The following is a 22,159-nucleotide window of genomic DNA, read 5'->3' as shown; positions in this document are numbered from 1 at the left end:
ACATCCGCCCCATAACCACCAAGTTCGAGGTCGTGTCTTCTATTGAAACAAACCAAGAGCGATGCATTTCACCTGTTGGGAAACCTGCTATGTCCCGTGTCTAGTACAGGCAGACGCAAAAGTTCAGAGGGTCTATTACCCGACGGCAGTTCAAATGTACGGTGAATAGCTGTGCCTCGTAGGGAAACGGCAGCGAGGGATGGGAAGTGACACCAGGTGCACTCAGTGTGTATTCCTGGGGGCGTCATCCAACATGTGAAGAGGCTGCTCCAGCAAGCGGTTAGGGCGCACGTTGCAACGAACGATGCCTGTCGTATGGGATGCAACCTCATACTTGGACTGGCAGAGAAGTTTGAGAAGATCGGCCTGGCTCAAAGAGTTTCATTGAGGCCCAGAGTTTGCAGCATTGTCCATAGACCTGATCGCGGATTCCTGGTTATGAGTCTAGTGGAAGGCTTGAACCAGAGACTTCAAAGATTCTGCACTATCCGAGACTTGAGGCATAAGGTTAAGAACCATACGGTCCACCTAAATCGGTCAGATGTCCACTACAGGTCAGAGGCATCTACTCAGGTAGCTGACTGTGTGTGGAGTGCGTACAAGAGCTTTTTTTTTCTAGTTTAGGCTACTGTCTGTCACATAAAGATAAGGGTAGATACTGAAGAGCCGAAACGTATCTTGTCCAGTGCCCACGGATCTCAATGTATCTCGAGAAAGCGACATGCTTCCGAAATTAATCATTGTGTCGTGCTTTTCTTCGGACGCTAAGACCTCTCTTAAATCCTCGACTTGTGTGTGTGTGTTCAATAATGAGTAAATGACTAAGGATGTGTTTTCATGTCTGTGCGGGTAAGAAAACGGAGGAATAGGGAGCGGGAGCGAGACAGACACATACAGAGAGAGAGAGAGAGAGAGAGAGAGAGACAGGGAAGGACGAAGAGAAAGGAAAATCATGGAGTAGGGAGGGCTGTGTAGGTGCGAAGACAAAAAATAAGAACAGTAGACCTAAAAGAGAAGTATCTCATTAATTCTGTCATAATTCCATTTATGTTAGGGGGGAGAGAAAAAGAATACGAGGCACTGACGTTTTGAGAACTAATAATGGGTAAGGAATCAGGGGATTTAAAACTGAACATTACATAGGTTTTGGGAGGAATGATACAGTGCGAAAATAGAAGAAGTGTGAAAGAGAAGATGGAGTAAAAGGGCAAGGCAGGAGAGAATGTAGGAGAGAGTGGGAAAGGCGAGGAGAAATTAAAGTTCCGTTCTTTCTTTTAAGAGAGACACTTCGAGATTTTTTTCAGTGGTCGGATACTTTCTCTGACGTAGAACATTATATGTTTCGCTACTTTCTGAAGGTGAAAAATGTTTCAATTACAATGAAGCTGATATTCAGTTAGGCCTGCTGTTTCGTTATTCTGACACTCTACTGTACAGTTTGGGTAAACATCCTAATAAATTTCGCCTTTGTTTTCTTTCTAGAGTATTCATCCGTTGAAACGATAAAAACAATAGATTTACATATCATAAGTCCACTCTCCAAACTAGGAAACAAACGCGAGAGGCTCTTCTCCTTGACAACACGAGCCCATACTCTAGTGACAAGTAATACACTGAAGAGCCAAAGAAACTGGTACACCTGTCTAATATCGTGTAGGGCCTCCGCGAACACGAAGAGGTGAATCAAAACGACGTGGCATGGACTCGACTAATGTCTGAAGTAGTGCTGGAGGGAAATGACACCATGAATCAAGCAGGGCTGTCCATAAATCCGGAGGGATACGAGGGGGTGAAGATCTCTTCTAAACATCTCGTTGCAAGGCGCCCACATATGATCAACATTGTTCATGTCTGGTGAGTTTGGTGGCCATCGGAAGTGTTTCAACTCGGAGGAATGTTCCTGAAGCCACTCTGTAGCAATTCTGGAGGTGTGGGGTGTCGCATTGTGCTGTTGGAATTGCCCAAGTCCGTGAGAATGCTCAGTGAATATCAGTGGACGCAGGCAATCAGACAGGATGCTTACGTATGTGTCATGTCACTTGTCAGAGTCGTATCTAGACGTATCAGCGGTCCCATATCACTCCAACTGCACACACCACACACCATTACGGAGCTTCCACCAGTTTGAGCAGTACCCCCTTACATGCATTGTCCGTGGATTCATGCAGTTGTCTCCATACCCGTACACGTACATCCCACCCGAGACAATCTGAAACGAGACTCTTCCGACCAGGCAACATATCAACAGTCCAATGGCGGTATTGACGGGCCAAGACGAGGCTAAAGGTTTGAGTCGTGCAGTCATCAAGGGCACACGAGTAGATTTACGGCTCCGAAAGCCCATCTCGATGACGTTTCGTCGAATGGTTCGCGCGCTGACACTTGTTGATGGCCTAGCACTGAAATCTGCAGCAATTTGCGGAAGGGTTGCACTTCTGTCACGTTGAACGATTCTCTTCAGTCATCGTTGATCCCTTTCTTGCAGGATCTTTTTCCGCCGCAGCGATGTCGCAGATTTGATGTTTTACCGGATTACTGATATTCACGGTACACTCGTGAAATGGTCGTACGGGAAAATCCCCGCTTCGTCGCTATCTCGGAGATGCTGTGTCTCAGCGCTCGTGCACCGACTACAACACCACGTTCAGACTCACTTAAATCTTGATAACCTGCCATCGTAGCACCAGTAACCGATCTAACAGGTGCGCCAGACAATTTTCTTACTTTGGCTCGCCGGTCGCAGCCCCGTATTCTGCCTGTTTACAAAGCTCTGTATTCAAATACGCATGCCTATACCAGTTTCTTTGGCGCATGAGTCTATTGCGGCATTTATCTGCATTCCGGAACGTGCAAAATTAAATTTCAGTGCCAAAAAGACGAAGACAGACGATTTTTGCAAGAAACATGTAGTGATAATAAGACTTCCATTTGACTTATTTCAAATTACATATTTAAGCCTGAATAACAGATAGTGCGCTCTAATATACGCATTCTTAAAGGTTGTGCCGCCTCCGTGCCTCATACTTGTTGATATCTAAATGCTGTCGACGCTTCTTGAAGGTTGAGTCACGCCCATGATCTGTCTCGAAACCACCAGGCGTTCTGGAACACCCACTTACAGCCAGTCTGCAGCAGTGCTTACAGACAGGGCGCAGGGAGTTAAAGAGAGAGTGTCGGATACATCGTATTGCCTTTACCATTAATTATTCACTTCCTCTCTCTGACGTCACGTCACGGACAGGTCTTTCTACTGATACTGCCAAATGCTCCGAGTTTTGTGTCGTTGTCTCTACAGTTTTTTGCTGTTGATTGTACACTTATCATTAGTCACGCAGTGACATACATCTGTCAAGTAAGACCGTGGTCGGATTAATCAGAAGAAAAATGTATTTGACAACGAACTAAAACATATAGATACATCATATACGAACAAGAGAAAGAAATGCAATTACAATTAATGATACGTCCAGTCACCTGCTGCGTCGGTAACTGCTTCGCATCTCCGAGGCATTCTTGAAACCAGGTTTTCCGCATACTCAGATGGAAGAAACCATCAAGTGGGTCGAATTTGCGTTGACAGAGTTTCAAATTAAAGATCTTTTTTCTTTGCGAGTTATTCTTTATGTAAGACCACACAGTTTCAATCGGATTAGCGTCAGGCGACTGTGAGGGACAAACTGGAACCTGCACACGTTTCTCCTTTTTCCAGTAGATGGAAAGCCTACCGCAGTACTTCGGACCACCTACAGTAACAAATCTTCATTTTTGTCAATGAACCAACGTTTGGCAGTCGGTATCAGACATGTTTGATAAACGCGATGGAGTAACTACACTCATGTTTCTTCTTGTGTATCTCACTCAGGAATTTAAAATAAACTAATGCTTTATGGACATTGCATGAAGGACAAAGGTTCCCTCTGTTGGGCTGTAATAGAACTTACGGCGCAATATTTTACCATCTGCGTGTAATGCCGACCACGCTCTTACTTAGACAGGCTGTAATAGCTGAAGATCTATTAAACGTTTTCAGTCGGTACAGAAGAGATAAATGGCACAAGGCCATGGATGAACTGAATTTTACTCACTTTAATGATAAAATCTTATTTATTATAAGGAAAAAAGTTCAAACCTCTAGTAGAAAATAGTGAGAAAGAGTGAAAGATAGTTCTGGATTATGGAGTGTAGATTTGGCTCCAGTGTGAGTCACTCTCCCTTCACTGTTTTGAGATCGCTATGAAACAAAGGAAGGATGGAAAAAACCGCTCTTTTGTACCGTGCCGACTTTCGGTATTGCATTTCTCAACATATTGTTGTCAACTTGACTACGGGGCATAGCCTATTTGTTCGGTAATCAAATTCTGTGTACAGTACATCGCTACGTCATACTAAGGAATATGGTTCAGGGTCTACATCCTGCATACGTGCTTCGTTGTGCACGTGTTGTATTCCCACTCTGGGCGAGTTGATTTATGGGACTACCTGACGCGATAGAAATCAAATTACGTCTACTTGTATTAACTGATTTCAGACCGCTGCTAAAATGAACAAGCAGATAACATAGTTTGGCGCAGTGCACGGCAAACCGCGGCTTGCGATCTACACCCGGCTGTTTGGCCCCTTTGAGTGTAGTTCTTCGGCAATATAGCAAGCGCGGGTGCGCATTTACAGTGCAACTGAAACTTCATTGCCCTTGCGCGAGAACTTGGCATTGTCAATCGAACAGTCAAAATGTCTTCGAATTACAGCCAATCGGCAAGCTGAAGATCTTAAACACCTTCGGCTTTATCGGTAGCAGTTGACGAGTCTTGTGGCATAAATCATACTGCTAAAGTTTCACTTTTTGTGCGATTTATTTCACCTATAGTCCATAAAGAAGAAATTTTAGTTTCATTGTCACACAAACAGGTGGGAAGGATACAACAAATTCTGTACCTGAGTGCATTGAAAAATTTCATATTCCGTCACATCCCCACGATTTGTTCTGAGCGAACACAGAGTGCGCCAATGGCCGCGGCGGACGGTAATGCAGAGGACAGCTGACACTGGAATTCCGCGGTTCCACCAGCGAGGGTGCTGCCGCCGGAAAGTGTGTCAGCTTACATTTTGACGCATGCGCGGAACCCTCGCAGTGTGTCATATATTGCGGAACGGACCCCCCCCCCCCTTCTTCTCTACTCCCTCGTCTCCATCATATCATGCTTTATTATGTTGTATACACAAATTAACACGGTATGTAGTTACATTTGGTTTTACAGTCGCAGTTAGTCATTCACAACGGCTACCCGGAAAACCACCTCGATCTCTACAGACGGGGCGATCAGTACGACCCGTGTAAGAATAGCGTCTGTTGCTGTTTTGAAAGAAAAAAGTAATCACAGAATACTTACTTGCCACTGCATCAGTCACCAAGAAGCGCTTCATGCAGAAATACTTCCAGAGGAAATTAGCAAAGCCACAAGTTGATGTTTAAGATCATCAACTCCTTTATAGCGTAAGATCTTAATCATCGCCAATTTTAAAAAATTGTAGTTGAAATGGAGAGTGAGTGCTTATATCTTCCGTTGCATAGCAGAGTACGTCGGCCAATACAAAACGTTTCGCTTCTTATTAGCAGAAATTAAAGCATTTCTCCTCGAGAAGTATGTTCAGTACTATCTACAATTAACGAACGATAAGTGTTGCACAGAGCACAACTTAATCATAGGTAACACTTGGTTCAAGAATCATAAAAGAAAGCTGTATACATGGAAGAACCCTGGAAATACTAAAAGGTATCAGACAGATTATATAATGGTAAGACAGAGATTTAGGAACCAGGTTTTAAATTGTAAGACATTTCCAGGGGCAGATGTGGACTCTGACCACAATCTGTTGGTTATGACCTGTAGATTAAAACTGAAGAAACTGCAAAAAGGTGGGAATTTAAGGAGATGGGACCTGGATAAACTAAAAGAACCAGAGGTTGTACGGAGTTTCAAGGAGAGCATAAGGGAGCAATTGGCAGGAATGGAGGAAAGAAATACAATAGAAGAAGAATGAGTAGCTTTGAGGGATGAAGTAGTGAAGGCAGCAGAGGATCAAGTAGGTAAAAAGACGAGGGCTAGTAGAAATCCTTGGGTAACAGAAGAAATATTGAATTTAATTGATGAAAGGAGAAAATATAAAAATGCAGCAAATGAAGCAGGCAAAAAGGAATACAAACGTCTCAAAAATGAGATCGACAGGAAGTGCAAAATGGCTAAGCAGGGATGGCTAGAGGACAAATGTAAGGATGTAGAGGCTTATCTCACTAGGGGTCAGATAGATACAGCCTCCAGGAAAATTAAAGAGACCTTTGGAGAAAAGAGGACCACTTGTATGAATATTAAGAGCTCAGATGGAAACCCAGTTCTAACCAAAGAAGGGAAAGCAGAAAGGTGGAAGGAGTATATAGAGGGTCTATACAAGGGCGATGTACTTGAGGACAATATTACGGAAATGGAAGAGAATGTAGATGAAGATGAAATGGGAGATACGATACTGCGTGAAGAGTTTGACAGAGCACTGAAAGACCTGAGTCGAAACAAGGCCCCGGGAGTAGACAACATTCCATTAGAACTACTGACGGCCTTGGGAGAGCCAGTCCTGACAAAACTCTACCATCTGGTGAGCAAGATGTATGAGACAGGTGAAATACCCTCAGACTTCAAGAAGAATATAATAATTCCAATCCCAAAGAAAGCAGGTGTTGACAGATGTGAAAATTACCGAACTATCAGTTTAATAAGTCACAGCTGCAAAATACTAACGCGAGTTCTTTACAGACGAATGGAAAAACTGGTAGGAGCTGACCGTGGGGAAGATCAGTTTGGATTCCGTAGAAATGTTGGAACACGTGAGGCAATACTGACCCTACGACTTATCTTAGAAGCTAGATTAAGATAGGGCAAACTTACGTTTCTAGCATTTGTAGACTTAGAGAAAGCTTTTGACAATGTTGACTGGAATACTCTCTTTAAAATTCTGCAGGTGGCAGGGGTAAAATAGAGGGAGCGAAAGGCTATTTACAATTTGTACAGAAACCAGATGGCAGTTATAAGAGTCGAGGGACTTGAAAGGGAAGCTGTGGTGGGGAAGGTAGTGAGACAGGGCTGTAGTCTATCCCCGATGTTATTCAATCTGTATACTGAGCAAGCAGTGAAGGAAACAAAAGAAAAATTCGGAGTAGGTATTAAAGTCCATGGAGAAGAAATAAAAACTTTGAGGTTCGCCGATGACATCGTAATTCTGTCAGAGACAGCAAAGGACTTGGAAGAGCAGTTGAACGGAATGGATAGTGTCTTGAAAGGAGGATATAAGATGACCATCAACAAAAGCAAAACGAGGAATGGAATGTAGTCGAATTAAGTCGGGTGATGCTGAGGGAATTAGATTAGGAAGTGAGACGCTTAAAGTAGTAAAGGAGTTTTGCTATTTGGGGAGCAAAATAACTGATGATGGTCGAAGTAGAGAGGATATAAAATGTAGACTGGCAATGGCAAGAAAAGAGTTTCTGAAGAAGAGAAGTTTGTTAACATCGAGTATAGATTTAAGTGTCAGGAAGTCATTTCTGAAAGTATTTGTATGGAGTGTAGCCATGTATGGAAGTGAATCATGGACGATTAATAGTTTGGACAAGAAGAGAATAGAAGCTTTCGAAATGTGGTGCTACAGAAGAATGCTGAAGATTAGATGGGTAGATCACATAACTAATGAGGAAGTATTGAATCGGATTGGGGAGAAGAGAAGTTTGTGGCACAACTTGACCAGAAGAAGGAATCGGTTGGTAGAATATGTTCTGAGGCATCAAGGGATCACCAATTTAGTATTGGAGGGCAGCGTGGAGAGTAAAAATCGTAGAGGGAGACCAAGAGATGACTACACTAAGCAGATTCAGAAGGATGTAGGTTGCAGTAGGTACTGGGAGATGAAGAAGCTTGCACAGGATAGAGTAGCATGGAGAGCTGCATCAAACCAGTTTCAGGACTGAAGACCACAACAACAACAAGTGTATCCAAACATTTAGATCATGGCAGACGAGAAGTCTCATCTAGATCATCTTAAATGTAATCTACGGGGGAAAGGCAACAACTTTTTTTCGTTTTAGATGTAGTTATTTCTTTCGAAAACAAAACATTATTGCTCAGGACTTTGAAAGAGAAACTTTCATTCACTTTCCTTTCCTGTTGAAAGATCGCCAAGAAAATAATTGTGATATTGACATTTGTTATTTCAAAACAACGTTCTTAAATACAGGAAAAGCTTTTCTCACTAGGATCAGGAATGCAGAAACAGCAAGTGTCATTAGCTTTTGTGAAGAAAAAAACTCCTAGCTCTAGTGTAACAGGATTGAATTTTTCTCCCTTTAATATTGACATTGACAACTTTGAAAAGCCATTGTTGTATTTACAAAACAAATAATTGTGGTGTTCGAAGTTTCAACTTCTTTGTGCTGGAGAAAAACAGATATTACCTTAGTTCACAACACAAGTGATCTGCTTTGAAAGACATGGAGAAGGAAGATATTTGGATTTTTAACGTCTGAAATGGTATTCTTGACTCATATGATCAGTTGAAAAATATAGCGTGTGCCGGTCTTTTCTTATTTAGATCTACATATTCATGTGTATAATCATTTTCAAGCATGAAACTAATAAAGAATAGACTGAGAACTGGTCTTATCGATGAGAACCTGGAATTGTGACAAAAATTAAAAACAGCAACACACAAACTTTACTTAGACGAACTTCCAAAGGAGATGAAAATACGTTTCTCACATTAATGTCTGTCAGTCATTGCCATGATTTAAATGGTCATAAAATTTAATTTTATCAAAAGAAATACCGATGTCAAGTATGATATCCGGTTTTCATCAGCGCAATTTTACTAAGACTTAAAAATTTAAGTAAATGTATTACGTTAAATTTAGACTGCGTTGTGAAGTAAAAGAAGATGTAGTGTCGAATACTGAGAAAGGTTAAGGTGAGATGGTTTGGACATATAAAGAGAATGAACCAAAGAGAAATGTGGAACAACTACACAATACAAGTAGCGTTGGGAGAGTTGGAAATGTCGACCTCAGACTTTAGCAGAGGCGACATTAGTTGTATTGAAATCAAGTTAATAACAATATAACGACATATACAGCTTAAGCTGAGAAAATGTAGCTCTGAAGGAAATTTCTATCGCTTTACTACTGATATTTGGCTCTCTTCACTAATGAGTTTAATCAAATGAAACTAGATGGTTCCGGAGACCATTTCAGTTCTTAAGTATCTATGATGTCCACTACTGGCCATTAAAATTGCTATGGTGAAACGTTGTTGTGATGCCTCGTGTAAGGAGGAGAAATGCGTACCATCAAGTTTACGACTTTGATAAAGGTCGGATTGTAGCCTATCGCGATTGCGGTTTATCGTACCGCGACATTGCTGCTCGCGTTGGTCGAGATCACAATGACTGTTAGGAGAATATGGAATCGGTGGCTTCAGGAGGGAAATGCGGAACGCCGTGCTGGATCCCAACGGCCTCGTATCGCTAGCAGTCGAGATGACAGGTAACTTATCCGCATGGCTGTATCGGATCGTGCAGCCACGTCTCGATCCCTGAATAAACATATGGGGACGTATGCAAGACAACAACCATCTGCACGAACAGTTCGACGACGTTTGCAGCAGCATGGACTATCAGCTAGGAGATCATGGTTGCTGTTACGCTTGACGCTGCATCACAGACAGGAGCGCCTGCGATGGTGTACTCAACAACGAACCTGGGTGCACGTGTGGCAAAGCGTCATTTTTTCGGATGAATCCAGGTTCTGTTTACGGCATCATGATGGTCGCATCCGTGTTTGGCGACATCGCGGTGAACGCACATTGGAAGCGTGTATTCATCATCGCCATACTGGTGTATCACCCGGCGTGATGGTATGGGGTGCCATTGGTTTCTCGTCTCGGTCACCTCTTGTTCGCATTGACGGCACTTTCGACTGTGGACGTTACGTTTAAGATGTGTTACGACCCGTGGCCCTTCCCTTCATTGGATCCCTGCGAAACCCTACATTTCAGCAGGATAATGCACGACCGCATGTTGCAGGTCCTGTACGGGCCTTTCTGGATACAGAAAATGTTCGACTGCTGCCCTGGCCAACACATTCTCCAGATCTCTCACCAACCGAAAACGTCTGGTCAATGGTGTCCGAGCAACCGGCTCGTCACAATACGCCAGTCACTACTCTTGATGAACTGTCGTGTCGTGTTGAAGCTGCATGGGCAGATGTACCTGTACACGCCATCCAAGCTCTGTTTGACTCGATGCCCAGGCGTATCAAGGCCGTTTATTACGGCCAGAGGTGGTTGTTCTCGGTTCTGATTTCTCAGGATCTATGCATCCGAATTGCATGAAAATGTAATCACATGTCAGTTCTAGTATTATAAAATTGTCCAATGAATACACGTTTATCATCTGCATTTCTTCTTGGTGTAGCAATTTTAATGCCCAGTAGTGTATATATGCGGACTGAAGCGAAGAATCAAAATTTTTACTCGGACTCAAATGCCAGGCCTTGGTACAAATTTTCTTTCATCGCTTCAGTCTGCACATATACTGCTGAGTTTGCTGACGACTAGTGTAATGCTATCTACATTTATGAGAAGGGGAAGCTGTATGCTGAGTTAATGACTGCTAAAATGTTACAGTTAATTGATTTTGGAATAATCTTGCTGATAATTATGTACACCCGTTAAATACAGTGTTGCCTCTTAACTGCAGTGGTCAGAAAGGAGTCGATACGAATAACCACGGTTTGATTTGAATCGACATAAGCAGTCACTTCGCCAACAATCATCTTAGTGTACACAGTAATATTGCACTATTGTTGTACATAAATGGTAAAGTTTCGCTTTCTAGTCCTGGACGGGCCCACCTGACCCCTCCTGACCGCCGTGCCACCTGGCAAGGACGTCACGGGGTGCAGAATGGAAGGGCACGTGGTGAGCACGCAGCTCTCCCGATCATTGTCGTGTTTGACGGCTTTGTAACCGCTAGAGTAGCTCCTCTGTTGGCGTCCAGAGGCTGAGTGGAGCCAGCACCAGACTCCCAACGAGGAGAAGTCCCTGGCAGTGCTGGGAATCGAGCCCAAAGGCCCCGCACGGCAGTCAGCCGCGCTGGCCATCCACGTGCGTAGGCAGACAGCTCGTATGGCGTGCTGTGCGATAAAACAGACCTTCTTACGTCGAAATCGTTGTTTCACGTCCACTTAACAAGCCTTCAAAAGAGATTAACAAAGATAATTTTTGAGTGAATTGTGTAGTCAGTCAGACTTTGCGGCGGCGCGGTTCCTTCCGTCCCTTCACGACGGACCTGCACCAACCTCTGAACATTGTCTCAGCAGATCATCAGTAGGAAAGCCGAGCGAAACCTATTGCACTTCGATGTGAACCAGGCTGCAGTTAAAGTCACTAATCTGCGTTTCGGAAGAAAGTTTTCACATGTAATGAAAGGTTGGAAATTTTGTCCTTAATTAATATATTCTGAAACTTATGTGAACAAGTATCACTGCCAAGCCCGTGCTAGTCTTAACACAGTCACTCATAATCCTTTTCACTCACGTTAGCAACTTTATGGTGTTGCATTTCCCGAAAACGTAATAGCTACAAAACTACCGACTGTTTTTGATTGAGAATGCTGGCCAAATATTAAATCTGTTGGTACCTAATGCAGTCACAGTTTTTAACCACCGACCTGATCAATACGCCTCGCGGAATTTATGTCTTTTCTCGTCACAAAATTCACTTAAAATTCCGAAATTTCTACACACCCATCGGAATAATTATGCCGTCACTTTATAACACTTTTGATGTATGAAACACTACTAGATCCTGCCTACTTATCATTTCCATCGAAACTACTACTGCACACGTCCGCTCTCTTTCATGAGTAGGTTCCCACTCTTCTCTAGAATACCCTTAAGTCTTCTCTACCAGCAGAGAAAGGCGCGCGAAGAATATTGCTTTACCATTGGTCAGCTTACTCAACAGCCAATAGCAAACCAACGTTCTCCGGCGTCAGTCCGCGCTTTTCATCAATAACCAATCGCAAAACAGTAAACCTAACGACTGCACTTTTCACCGATGTAATTATCTAATATGCTGAAGTTTTGTTTATGCATAAAGTTATTTACTTTTGTTATACCTGAATTAACTTTCCCCTTACCATAAACTTACTTTACAAATCTATTCTACTACAATCCCCTTTGTCTACATCCGTACTTCGAAATGTCCCCATACTAAATCCTACTACATAGCTCGTTAAACAATTATCTTCATATTAACCTTAAACCACACTCACGTATCATTCATACTGCTAAAACACATTTTTAACACTTTACATACACAAAAAGACATAATAACACTTTATCAAAATACTATAACAGTTTACGAAAAACAGTCTGTTACTTTAGTGCACTCTAATGGCCGCAATCGAAACTAAATCACAGTCTGGAGGAATGCAAAAAGTTGTAATAAGTGGTTCATGTAATGTTAATACAACAGCTGATTCCTCAAACTGGGGGGGGGGCTATCAAGCACGGGGTCCCACAGGGTTCGGTCTTAGGTCCTTTACTGTTCTTGATATGCATTAATGACTTACCATTCCATATTGATGAAGATGCAAAGTTAGTTCTTTTTGCTGATGATACAAGTATAGTAATAACATCCAAAAACCAAGAACTAAGTGATGTAATTGTAAATGATGTTTTTCACAAAATTATTAAGTGGTTCTCAGCAAACGGACTCTCTTTAAATTTTGATAAAACACAGTATATACAGTTCCGTACAGAAAATGGCACAACTCCAGTAATAAATATAGACTTTGAACAGAAGTCTGTAGCTAATGTAGAATTTTCAAAATTTTTAGGTGTGTCCATTGATGAGAGGTTAAACTGGAAGAAACACATTGATGGTCTGCTGAAACGTCTGAGTTCGGCTACGTATGCTATTACGGTTATTGCAAATTTTGGTGATAAGAATCTCAGTAAATTAGCTTACTATGCCTTCCTTTCATTCACTGCTTTCGTATGGCATCATATTCTGGGGTAATTCATCGTTGAGTAGAAAAGTATTCATTGCTCAAAAACGTGTAATCAGAATAATTGCTGGAGCCCACCCACAGTCATCCTGCAGACATCTATTTAAGGATCTAGGGTTCCTCACATTAACCTCACAGTATATATATTCACTTATGAAATTTGTTGTTAATAATCCAGCCCAGTTCAAAAGTAATAGCAGTGTGCATAGCTATAACACCAGGAGAAAGGATGATCTTCACTATGCAGGGTTAAATCTGACTTTGGCACGGAAGGGGGTAAATTATGCTGCCACAAAAGTCTTTGGTCACCTACCAAACAGCATCAAAAGCCTGACAGATAGTCAACCAACATTTAATAATAATATAAAGAAATTCTAGATGACAACTCCTTCTACTCATTGGCTGAATTTTTAGATATAAATTAAGGGAGGGAAAAAACTAACTTAAGCATTAGTGTCATGCAATATTTTGTGTAATGTAATATCTTGTACAGACATCTTTCTTTAATCTGACACGTTCCACATCATTACGAAGTGTCATATTCATGATCTATGGAACAAGTATTAATCTAATCTAATCTAGTCTCCTATCCAATACTGTCCTCTATCGGCTGATACATGAACTACGTGCGCGTCCAGTCTCGCGTCACCATCTGTCACTCTCCAGCTCTGAGACACATCTCCTACCTAACCGCCTCCAAGGCAGGATCGGTCTACGGCGCTACGCCTCAACGTATCCAGGACTCATCGTCGCCGGCGTGTTTAAATGGCTACGTAAAGGCTCAATAACAACTTATTATGTTCTTGAAAAAAGCACAAAAATCCACAAATTGTAATAAACAATTTAACGACAGTTTTTAACGATGGGTTGTTCTGAAATCCTAGAGAATGTAAAGCTTTTGTACAAAATCGGCACTGACGCATACCGTTGATGACGTAATCTGAGGTGAAGAAAAGTGCTAGGATAGCGGTATGCAGAGACACTGGTAGCGGTCGTATGAAGCACACGAGATGTGAAAGGACGGTGCACTGGGAGAGCTGTCAGGTGATTCGTGTGGCTGGGTGTCAGGCGTGATTGTGGAATCGTAACTGAAGCTTGACACATGGGACATTCCATTTCGGAAATCGTTAGGGAATTCAGTATTCCGCGATCCACAGCGTCAAGAGCTCACAGGCAAGCAACACTGTTTGACATAACCGCACAAATCGATGTGGGACATAGACGGGCGTATGCGTTAGGACAAGGCGGCGAAATGTGGCGCTGATGGGTTGCGGCAGCGAGAGCCTCTGCTAACAGCACATCACCTGCAGCGCCTCTCATGTAATTTTTAGTTGTTCTGTCACACAATTGCAAGTGCTAGTTTTGTAACAAAAGAATTAAGTAATATGTCGTCTTTCCTTGCAGGAACTGGAGAGAGGAAATTGCAAAATGCGAAGGCAAAGAAAAGACAAGTCCAAGCCTGAGAAGGGTGATCATCAAGACGTTCAGAAACCAGTTCATTCTACAAGGCGTCCTGCAAGGAATCCAGCAGCTCGTCGTAAGGTGAGTTACACAAGTTTATTCATTAGTATTTTATACAGCTTACATTTACATCATCCTGGATGTAGCCGTGTACTGTGTAGTGACGAAGCTCTATAATGTCCCACACTGATCTCTGACCTCTCTTCTCTCCAGCTCCCCCCCCCCCCCCTTTCCCCTACGCCTTACACTCGCACACATTCATTCACATACACAGGATCGGCTGATACGGTGAACTCCGAGCAGTATTCAGTGACCACTACTGGTTATGACGGTCGGAACGTTGAGCGCCTAACACTGCAGTAATCTTGCTTAACCGCCTCAATCGCATGTGTGATGGAAAAAAAAGTTTACTGTGATGTGTGAGTGAATGGCATTAGTGGGCTACGACCAAACCAGTCATTAGTGGCCAGCCACTGGGGGCACCCGCTGCACATCAGTTTTACTAGGCTTGTCCAGATGGCAGGGCTCCGCCTCGATCGACTGTCGTTTAATTAGCTGTCCGTAACGCCACAAACACAAACAGCCCGTTACAGTAAGAAGACTCGATGGTTAGCAAGCAGTGCTCCCAGTCACAACTCTAGACGCGGAATCTTGTCTTCTGTGGACACGTGACATACGCTAGCCAAGTAGGAAATAGGAAAGGTTTTTCCCCCCATTGCCTATATATTTACACAACAGTTTACCGTCATTTATGCCACTGTGCTGTCCGGCCGGAGTGGCAGTGCGGTTCTAGGCCCTGCAGTCTGGAACCGAGCGACCGCTACGGTCGCAGGTTCGAATCCTGTCTCGGGCATGGATGTGTGTGATGTCCTTAGGTTAGTTCGGTTTAAGTAGTTCTAAGTTCTAGGCGACTTATGACCTCAGAAGTTAAGTCGCATAGTGCTCAGGGCCATTTGAGCCATTGCGCTCCTTCTCTCCTTCTCCAACAGTCACAATGTTCATCAAGATACCGCAATATATTACGAGTCTACTACACACTGTTTTTCAAATGTGTGTGAATTCCTAAGTGACCAAACTGCTTAGGTCATCGGTCCCTAAACTTAGACACTACTTAAACTAACTTATGCTAAGAAGAAAACACACAGCCATGCCCGAGGGAGGACTCGAACCTCCGACCCCCAGCAGTCCGTGGCACGACGCCTCGAACCGTGCGACCTCTCCGCTGGCCGGACACACGCTGCTGCCATGAGCCCACTGTTCGCCAGCTTTCTTACTATTCGCTCCGTTAGAAAGTTAGTGCAACGGTCTAAATAATTACTCGGTCTCAAAAAATCGCATTTCAGCCTTTACCGCTGCAGTGATTAAAGTAACCGTTCGAGATGTGGCCGACTGTTACCACTCTGAAGCCTTTACTCGTGTTTCAGCCACAAAATAATTTTTTAACGCAGCACCCGTGGTCATCCATCTCACATTGAAACCAAGCGTTTTTCCGCTCCACAGGAACACACAGATTCCGTACTCGCAGCTCCATTAAGTCGACGTTTGCCCAGTGTCGCACCCCAGCGAACTCTCCACAGAATGGACTCTTGCTTTGGTGAAAATACTACCAATACTAGTATACATTTATACTCAAGAACTAAAACACGAAACTGCCAATTGTTTGGGAGAGCGTTGAGGAAACGTTAACGACTACATGTATTTTTAGCAGAAAAAGATAAAGAGTGACGTTTGTGTAGTTGGCACCATTACGTGTTCAAAAATCGCAAGGAACAGCAACAGATGAGGTAAAACGTATTAAGAGACATCGTAACGGCACTCACCTATTGAAACATCAGCATGACAGCAAACAGCACGCTGTATCCAAGAAACGGCTACAACGAGGTCATTGGCCCCATCGGATTAGGGAAGGATGGCGAAGGAAATCGGCCGTGCGCTTTCAAAGGAACGATGCCGCCATTTGCCTTAAGCGAGTTAGGGAAATCACGAAAAACCTAAAGGTGGATGGCCGGACGCCGTTTGCACCGTCCTCCTCAGATTTAGAAAAAATATCTGAATGATGCGAAAAGTGGCAGATGACCGTAAATAACGAAAAGTGTGAGGTCATCCAGGTGAGTACTAAAAGGAACTCGTTAAACTTCGGTTACACGATAAACTAGTCTAATCTAAAAGCCGTAAATTGAACTGAATACGTAGGTATTACAATTACGAACATCTTAAATTGGAAAGAACACATAGAAAATGTTGTGGGGAAGGCTAACCAAAGGCTGCGTTTTATTGGCAGGACGCTTAGAAAATGTAACAGACCTACTAAGGAGACTGCCTACACTACACTTGTCAGTCCTCTTTTAGAATACAGCTGCGCGGTGTAGGATCCTTACCAGGTAGGACTGACGGAGTACATCGAAAAAGTTCAAACAAAGGCAGCACATTTTGTATTATCGCGAAATATGGTACAGAGTGTCACAGAAATGATACAGAATTTGGGCTGGAAATCATTAAAGAAAGGTGTTTTTCGTTGCGACGGAATCTTCTCACGAAATTCCAATCACCAACTTTCTCCTCTGAATGCGAAAATACTTTGTCGACACCGACCTACATAGGGAGGAACGAGCACCGCGATAAAATAAGGGAAATCAGAGCTCGTACGGAAAGATATAGTTGTTCATTCTTTCCGCGCGCTCTACGAGATTGGAATAATAGAGAATTGTGAAAGTGGTTCGATGAACCCTCTGCCAGGCACTTAAATGTGATTTGCATAGTATCCATGTAGATGTAGATGTACCGAATGCGACTCCAGTGTGCTAACCGCTGCACCACGTCGCTCGTTAAGGACAGTATTCAGCTGCACCAGGGCATAATATGTGCATAATGAGGGGGTCGAAATGTTAGTGATTCATTTGTCTCGGTCTTCGACGGCCAGGTGGTGCTCTGGAGGCTTGTGTGTGCTTCCTCTGTGTTGCAGCAGCAGTGCTGAGTTTATAGGTGAACAGTGTCTGCAACCCTCGTTCTAGGGTACAACCAAGCCCTGCCGACAAGTATGTACTCCTGTTCAACAGCTTCAGCCATTTGGACGCGGTTGCGTTGTGGGCCTGCAGGAAGCTGAGTTGGATGGACGTGTTGCTGCACTTACTGGGCACACTGTATCGGTGGTGGATCGCTGCTCTGAACAGTGGACGCCGCGGACTACGGAATCATGGGGAGGTCAACGCAATGTGCGAGCAGCGGTGGCACACCGAACGTCATCCAGCGACGAAATCCGGGCACTAGTTGTACCTGCTGCGTCATCAGGGAGCTCTGGGAGCCGCCTGCTTGCAGCAGGATTAAGGTCGCGTGTTCCTCTGGCCAGACTACCACAGAGACCAGGAGTCCGCCAAGTATGGTTGCTCTGCTGTTGTGAACGAGTTGAGAAGAGGGTGGGACGGTGTGAGCGATGAGAGTCGTCCCTGTCTGTGTGTGAGTGGCGGAGATCTGGTGAGCTGCCGACTGCAGTATGTGTCCGACCGCGACACTCAGGTCCCACCCACGGCTGCATTGAGCGTATGTCGAGGTAGGGGGCATCAATCACAGCCCGTCAATTCGTTTGATATTTCTGCAGGGTACAGTAACCAGTGTTCCCTACGCTACACGGGTTAATATCTCCGTGCTAGTCCCATTTAAACGACAGGAATGTGATGTGCTTTTTCAGTAGAGCAATGCATATGCACATACGGATGCTGCAACGCGACTTGCTCTTCGCGGTGTATAGGTCTGCCCTGATCAGCGATATCACCCATCGAACAGGTATGGAACATCACGAAGCGGGAGCTTCTCATTCTCCAGAGGCTGCAAAAGCCATTGGCGAACTGCAACAAAAGGGCGCAAGGTGCTTGGGATGGTTTATCGCAGAATGTGAGACCCAACTCGCTTTATTTGTTCATGATACCAAGAAAATCACCCCCATGAACCATGGACCTTGCCGTTGGTGGGGAGGCTTGCGTGCCTCAGCGATACAGATAGCGGTACCGTAGGTACAACCACAACGGAGGGGTATCTGTTGAGAGGCCAGACAAACGTGTGGTTCCTGAAGACGGGCAGCAGCCTATTCAGTAGTTGCAAGGGCAACAGTCTGAATGATTGACTGATCTGGCATTGTAACAATAACCAAAATGGCCTTGCTGTGTTGGTACTGCGAACGGCTGAAAGCAAGGGGAAACTATGGCCGTAATTTTTCCCGAGGGCATGCCGCTTTACTGTATGATTAAATGATGATGGCGTCCTCTTGGGTAAAATATTCCAGAGGTAAAATAGTCCCCCATTCGGATCTCCGGGCGGGGACTACTCAGGAGGATGTCGTTATCAGGAGAAAGAAAACTGGCTTTCTACGGATCGGAGCGTGGAATGTCAGATCACTTAATCGGGCAGGTAGGTTAGAAAATTTAAAAAGGGAAATGGATATGTTAAAGTTAGATATAGTGGGAATTAGTGAAGTTCAGTGGCAGGAGGAACAAGCCTTCTGGTCAGGTGACTACAGGGTTATAAACACAAAATCAAATAGGGGTAATGCAGTAGTAGGTTTAATAATGAATAGGAAAATAGGAATGCGGGTAAGCTACTACAAACAGCATAGTGAACGCATTATTGTGGCCAAGATAGATACGAAGCCCACACCTACTACAGTAGTACTAGTTTATATTCCAACTACCTCTGCAGATGACGAAGAAATTGAAGAAATGTATGATGAAATAAAAGAAATTATTCAGATAGTGAAGGGAGACGAAAATTTAATAGTCTTGGGTGACTGGAATTCGGTAGCAGGAAAAGAAAAAGAAGGAAACGTAGTAGGTGAATATGGATTGGGGCTAAGAAATGAAAGAGGAAGCTGCCTGGTAGAATTTTGCACAGAGCACAACTTAATCATAGCTAACACTTGGTTTAAGAACCATGAAAGAAGGTTGTATACATGGAAGAATCCTGCAGATATTAAAAGGTATCAGATAGATTATATAATGGTAAGACAGAGATTTAGGAACCAGGTTTTAAATTGTAAGACATTTCCAGGGGCAGATGTGGACTCAGACCACAATCTATTGGTTATGACCTGTAGATTAAAACTGAACAAACTGCAAAAAGGTGGGAATTTAAGAAGATGGGACCTGGATAAACTGAAAGAACCAGTGGTTGTAAAGAGTTTCAGGGATATCATAAGGGAACTATTGACAGGAATGGGGGGAAAAATACAGTAATGAATGGGTAGCTTTGAGAGATGAAGTAGTGAAGGTAGCAGAGGATCAAGTAGGTAAAAAGACGAGGGCTGGTAGAAATCCTTGGGTAACAGAAGAAATATTGAATTTAATTGATGAAAGGAGAAAATATAAAAATGCAGTAAATGAAGCAGGCAAAAAGGAATACAAACGTCTCAAAAATGACATCGACAGGAAGTGCAAAATGGCTAAGCAGGGATGGCTAGAGGACAAATGTAAGGATGTAGAGGCTTATCTTACTAGGGGTAAGATAGATACTGCCTACAGGAAAATTAAAGAACTTTTGGAGAAATGAGAACCACCTGTATGAATATCAAGAGCTCAGATGGAAACCCTGTTATAACCAAAGAAGGGAAAGCAGAAAGGTGGAAGGAGTATATAGAGGGTCTATACAAGGGCGATGTACTTGAGGACAATAATATGGAAATGGAAGAGGATGTAGATGAAGATAAAATGGGAGATACGATACTGCGTGAAGAGTTTGACAGAGCACTTAAAGACCTGAGTCGAAACAAGGCCCCAGGAGTAGACAACATTCCATTAGAACTACTGACGGCCTTGGGAGAGCCAGTCCTGACAAAACTCTACCATCTGGTGAGCAAGATGTATGAGATAGGCGAAATACCCTCAGACTTCAAGAAGAATATAATAATTCCAATCCCAAAGAAAGCAGGTGTTGACAGATGTGAAAATTACCGAACAATCGGTTTAATAAGCCACAGCTGCAAAATACTAACAAGAATTCTTTACAGACGAATGGAAAAACTAGTAGAAGCCGACCTCGGGGAAGATCAGTTTGGATTCCGTAGAAATACTGGAACACGTGAGACAATACTGATCTTACGACTTATCTTAGAAGACAGATTAAGGAAAGGCAGACCTACGTTTCAGGCTTTTGTAGACTTAGAGAAAGCTTTTGACAATGTTGACTGGAATACTCTCTTTCAAATTCTAAATGTGGCAGCGGTAAAATACAGGGAGCGAAAGGCTATTTACAATTTGTACAGAAACCAGATGGCAGTTAGAAGAGTCGAGGGACATGAAAGAGAAGCAGTGGTTGGGAAAGGAGTAAGACAGGGTTGTAGCCTCTGCCCGATGTTATTAAATCTGTATATTGAGCAAGCAGTAAAGGAAACAAAAGAAAAATTCGGAGCAGGTATTAAAATCCTTGGAGAAGAAATAAAAACTTTGAGGTTCGCCGATGACACTGTAATTCTGTCAGAGACAGCAAAGGACTTGGAAGAGCAGTTGAGTGGAATGGACAATGTCTTGAGAGAAGTATATAAGATGAACATCAGCGAAATCAAAACGAGGATAATGCAATGCAGTCGAATTAAGTCGGGTGATGCTGAGGGAATTAGATTAGGAAATGAGTTTTGCTATTTGGGGAGCAAAATAACTGATGATGGTCGAAGTAGAGAGGATATGAAATGTAGACTGGCAATGGCAAGGAAAGCGTTTCTGAAGAAGAGAAATTTGTTAACATCGAGTATAGATTTAAGCGTCAGGAATTCGTTTCTGGAAATATTTGTATGGAGTGTAACCATGTATGGAAGTGAAACATGGACGATAAATAGTTTGGACAAGAAGAGAATAGAAGCTTTCGAAATGTGGTGCTACAGAAGAATGCTGAAGATTAGATGGGTAGATCACATAACTAATGAGGAAGTATTGATTAGGATTGGGGAGAAGAGAAGTTTGTGGCACAACTTGACCAGAAGAAGGGATCATTTGGTAGGACATGTTCTGAGGCATCAAGGGATCACCAATTTAGTATTGGAGGGCAGTGTGGAGGGTAAAAATCGTAGAGGGAGGCCAAGAGATGAATACACTAAGCAGATTCAGAAGGATGTAGGTTGCAGTAGGTACTGGGAGATGAAGAAGCTTGCACAGGATAGAGTAGCATGGTGAGCTGCATCAAACCAGGCTCAGGACTGAAGATCACAACAACAACAACAACAACAACAACAACAACCCAGAAAATATTAGATATGGGCTCCCAGGTAGATGCTATTTTCTTTGACTTCCGGAAGGCGTTCTATTCAGTTCCGCACTGTCGCCTGATAAACAAAGTAAGAGCCTACGGAATATTAGTTTTTAGCAAACAGAACACAGCATATTGTTATCAATACGTTAAAGTAACTTCTGGCGTGCCACAGGGGAGTGTTATGGGACCATTGCTTTTCACAATATATATATAAATGACCTAGTAGATAGTGTCGGAAGTTCCATGCGGCTTTTCGCGGATGATGCTGTAGTATAGAGAGAAGTTGCAGCATTAGAAGATTGCAGCGAAATGCAGGAAGATCTGCAGGGAGTGGCAACTGGCCCTTAACATAGACAAATGTAATGTA

General features: G+C 43.3%; 1 protein-coding gene across 1 annotated transcript in view; it reads left to right on the top strand.

Annotated features, from left to right (window-relative positions):
* LOC126335571 (ATP-binding cassette sub-family C member 4-like) overlaps positions 1–22,159 on the top strand; it is a 309,710-nt gene that overhangs the window by 66,852 nt on the left and 220,699 nt on the right. The window contains exon 4 of the mRNA XM_049999000.1: positions 14,509–14,646. Coding sequence (XP_049854957.1) covers positions 14,509–14,646 — 138 coding nt within the window. The remainder of the gene's footprint in view (positions 1–14,508; positions 14,647–22,159) is intronic.

This window comes from Schistocerca gregaria, chromosome 2 (assembly GCF_023897955.1).
Source record: "Schistocerca gregaria isolate iqSchGreg1 chromosome 2, iqSchGreg1.2, whole genome shotgun sequence".
NCBI classification, from domain to species: Eukaryota; Metazoa; Arthropoda; class Insecta; order Orthoptera; family Acrididae; genus Schistocerca; species Schistocerca gregaria.
This window is presented reverse-complemented; position numbering and strand designations above follow the sequence as displayed.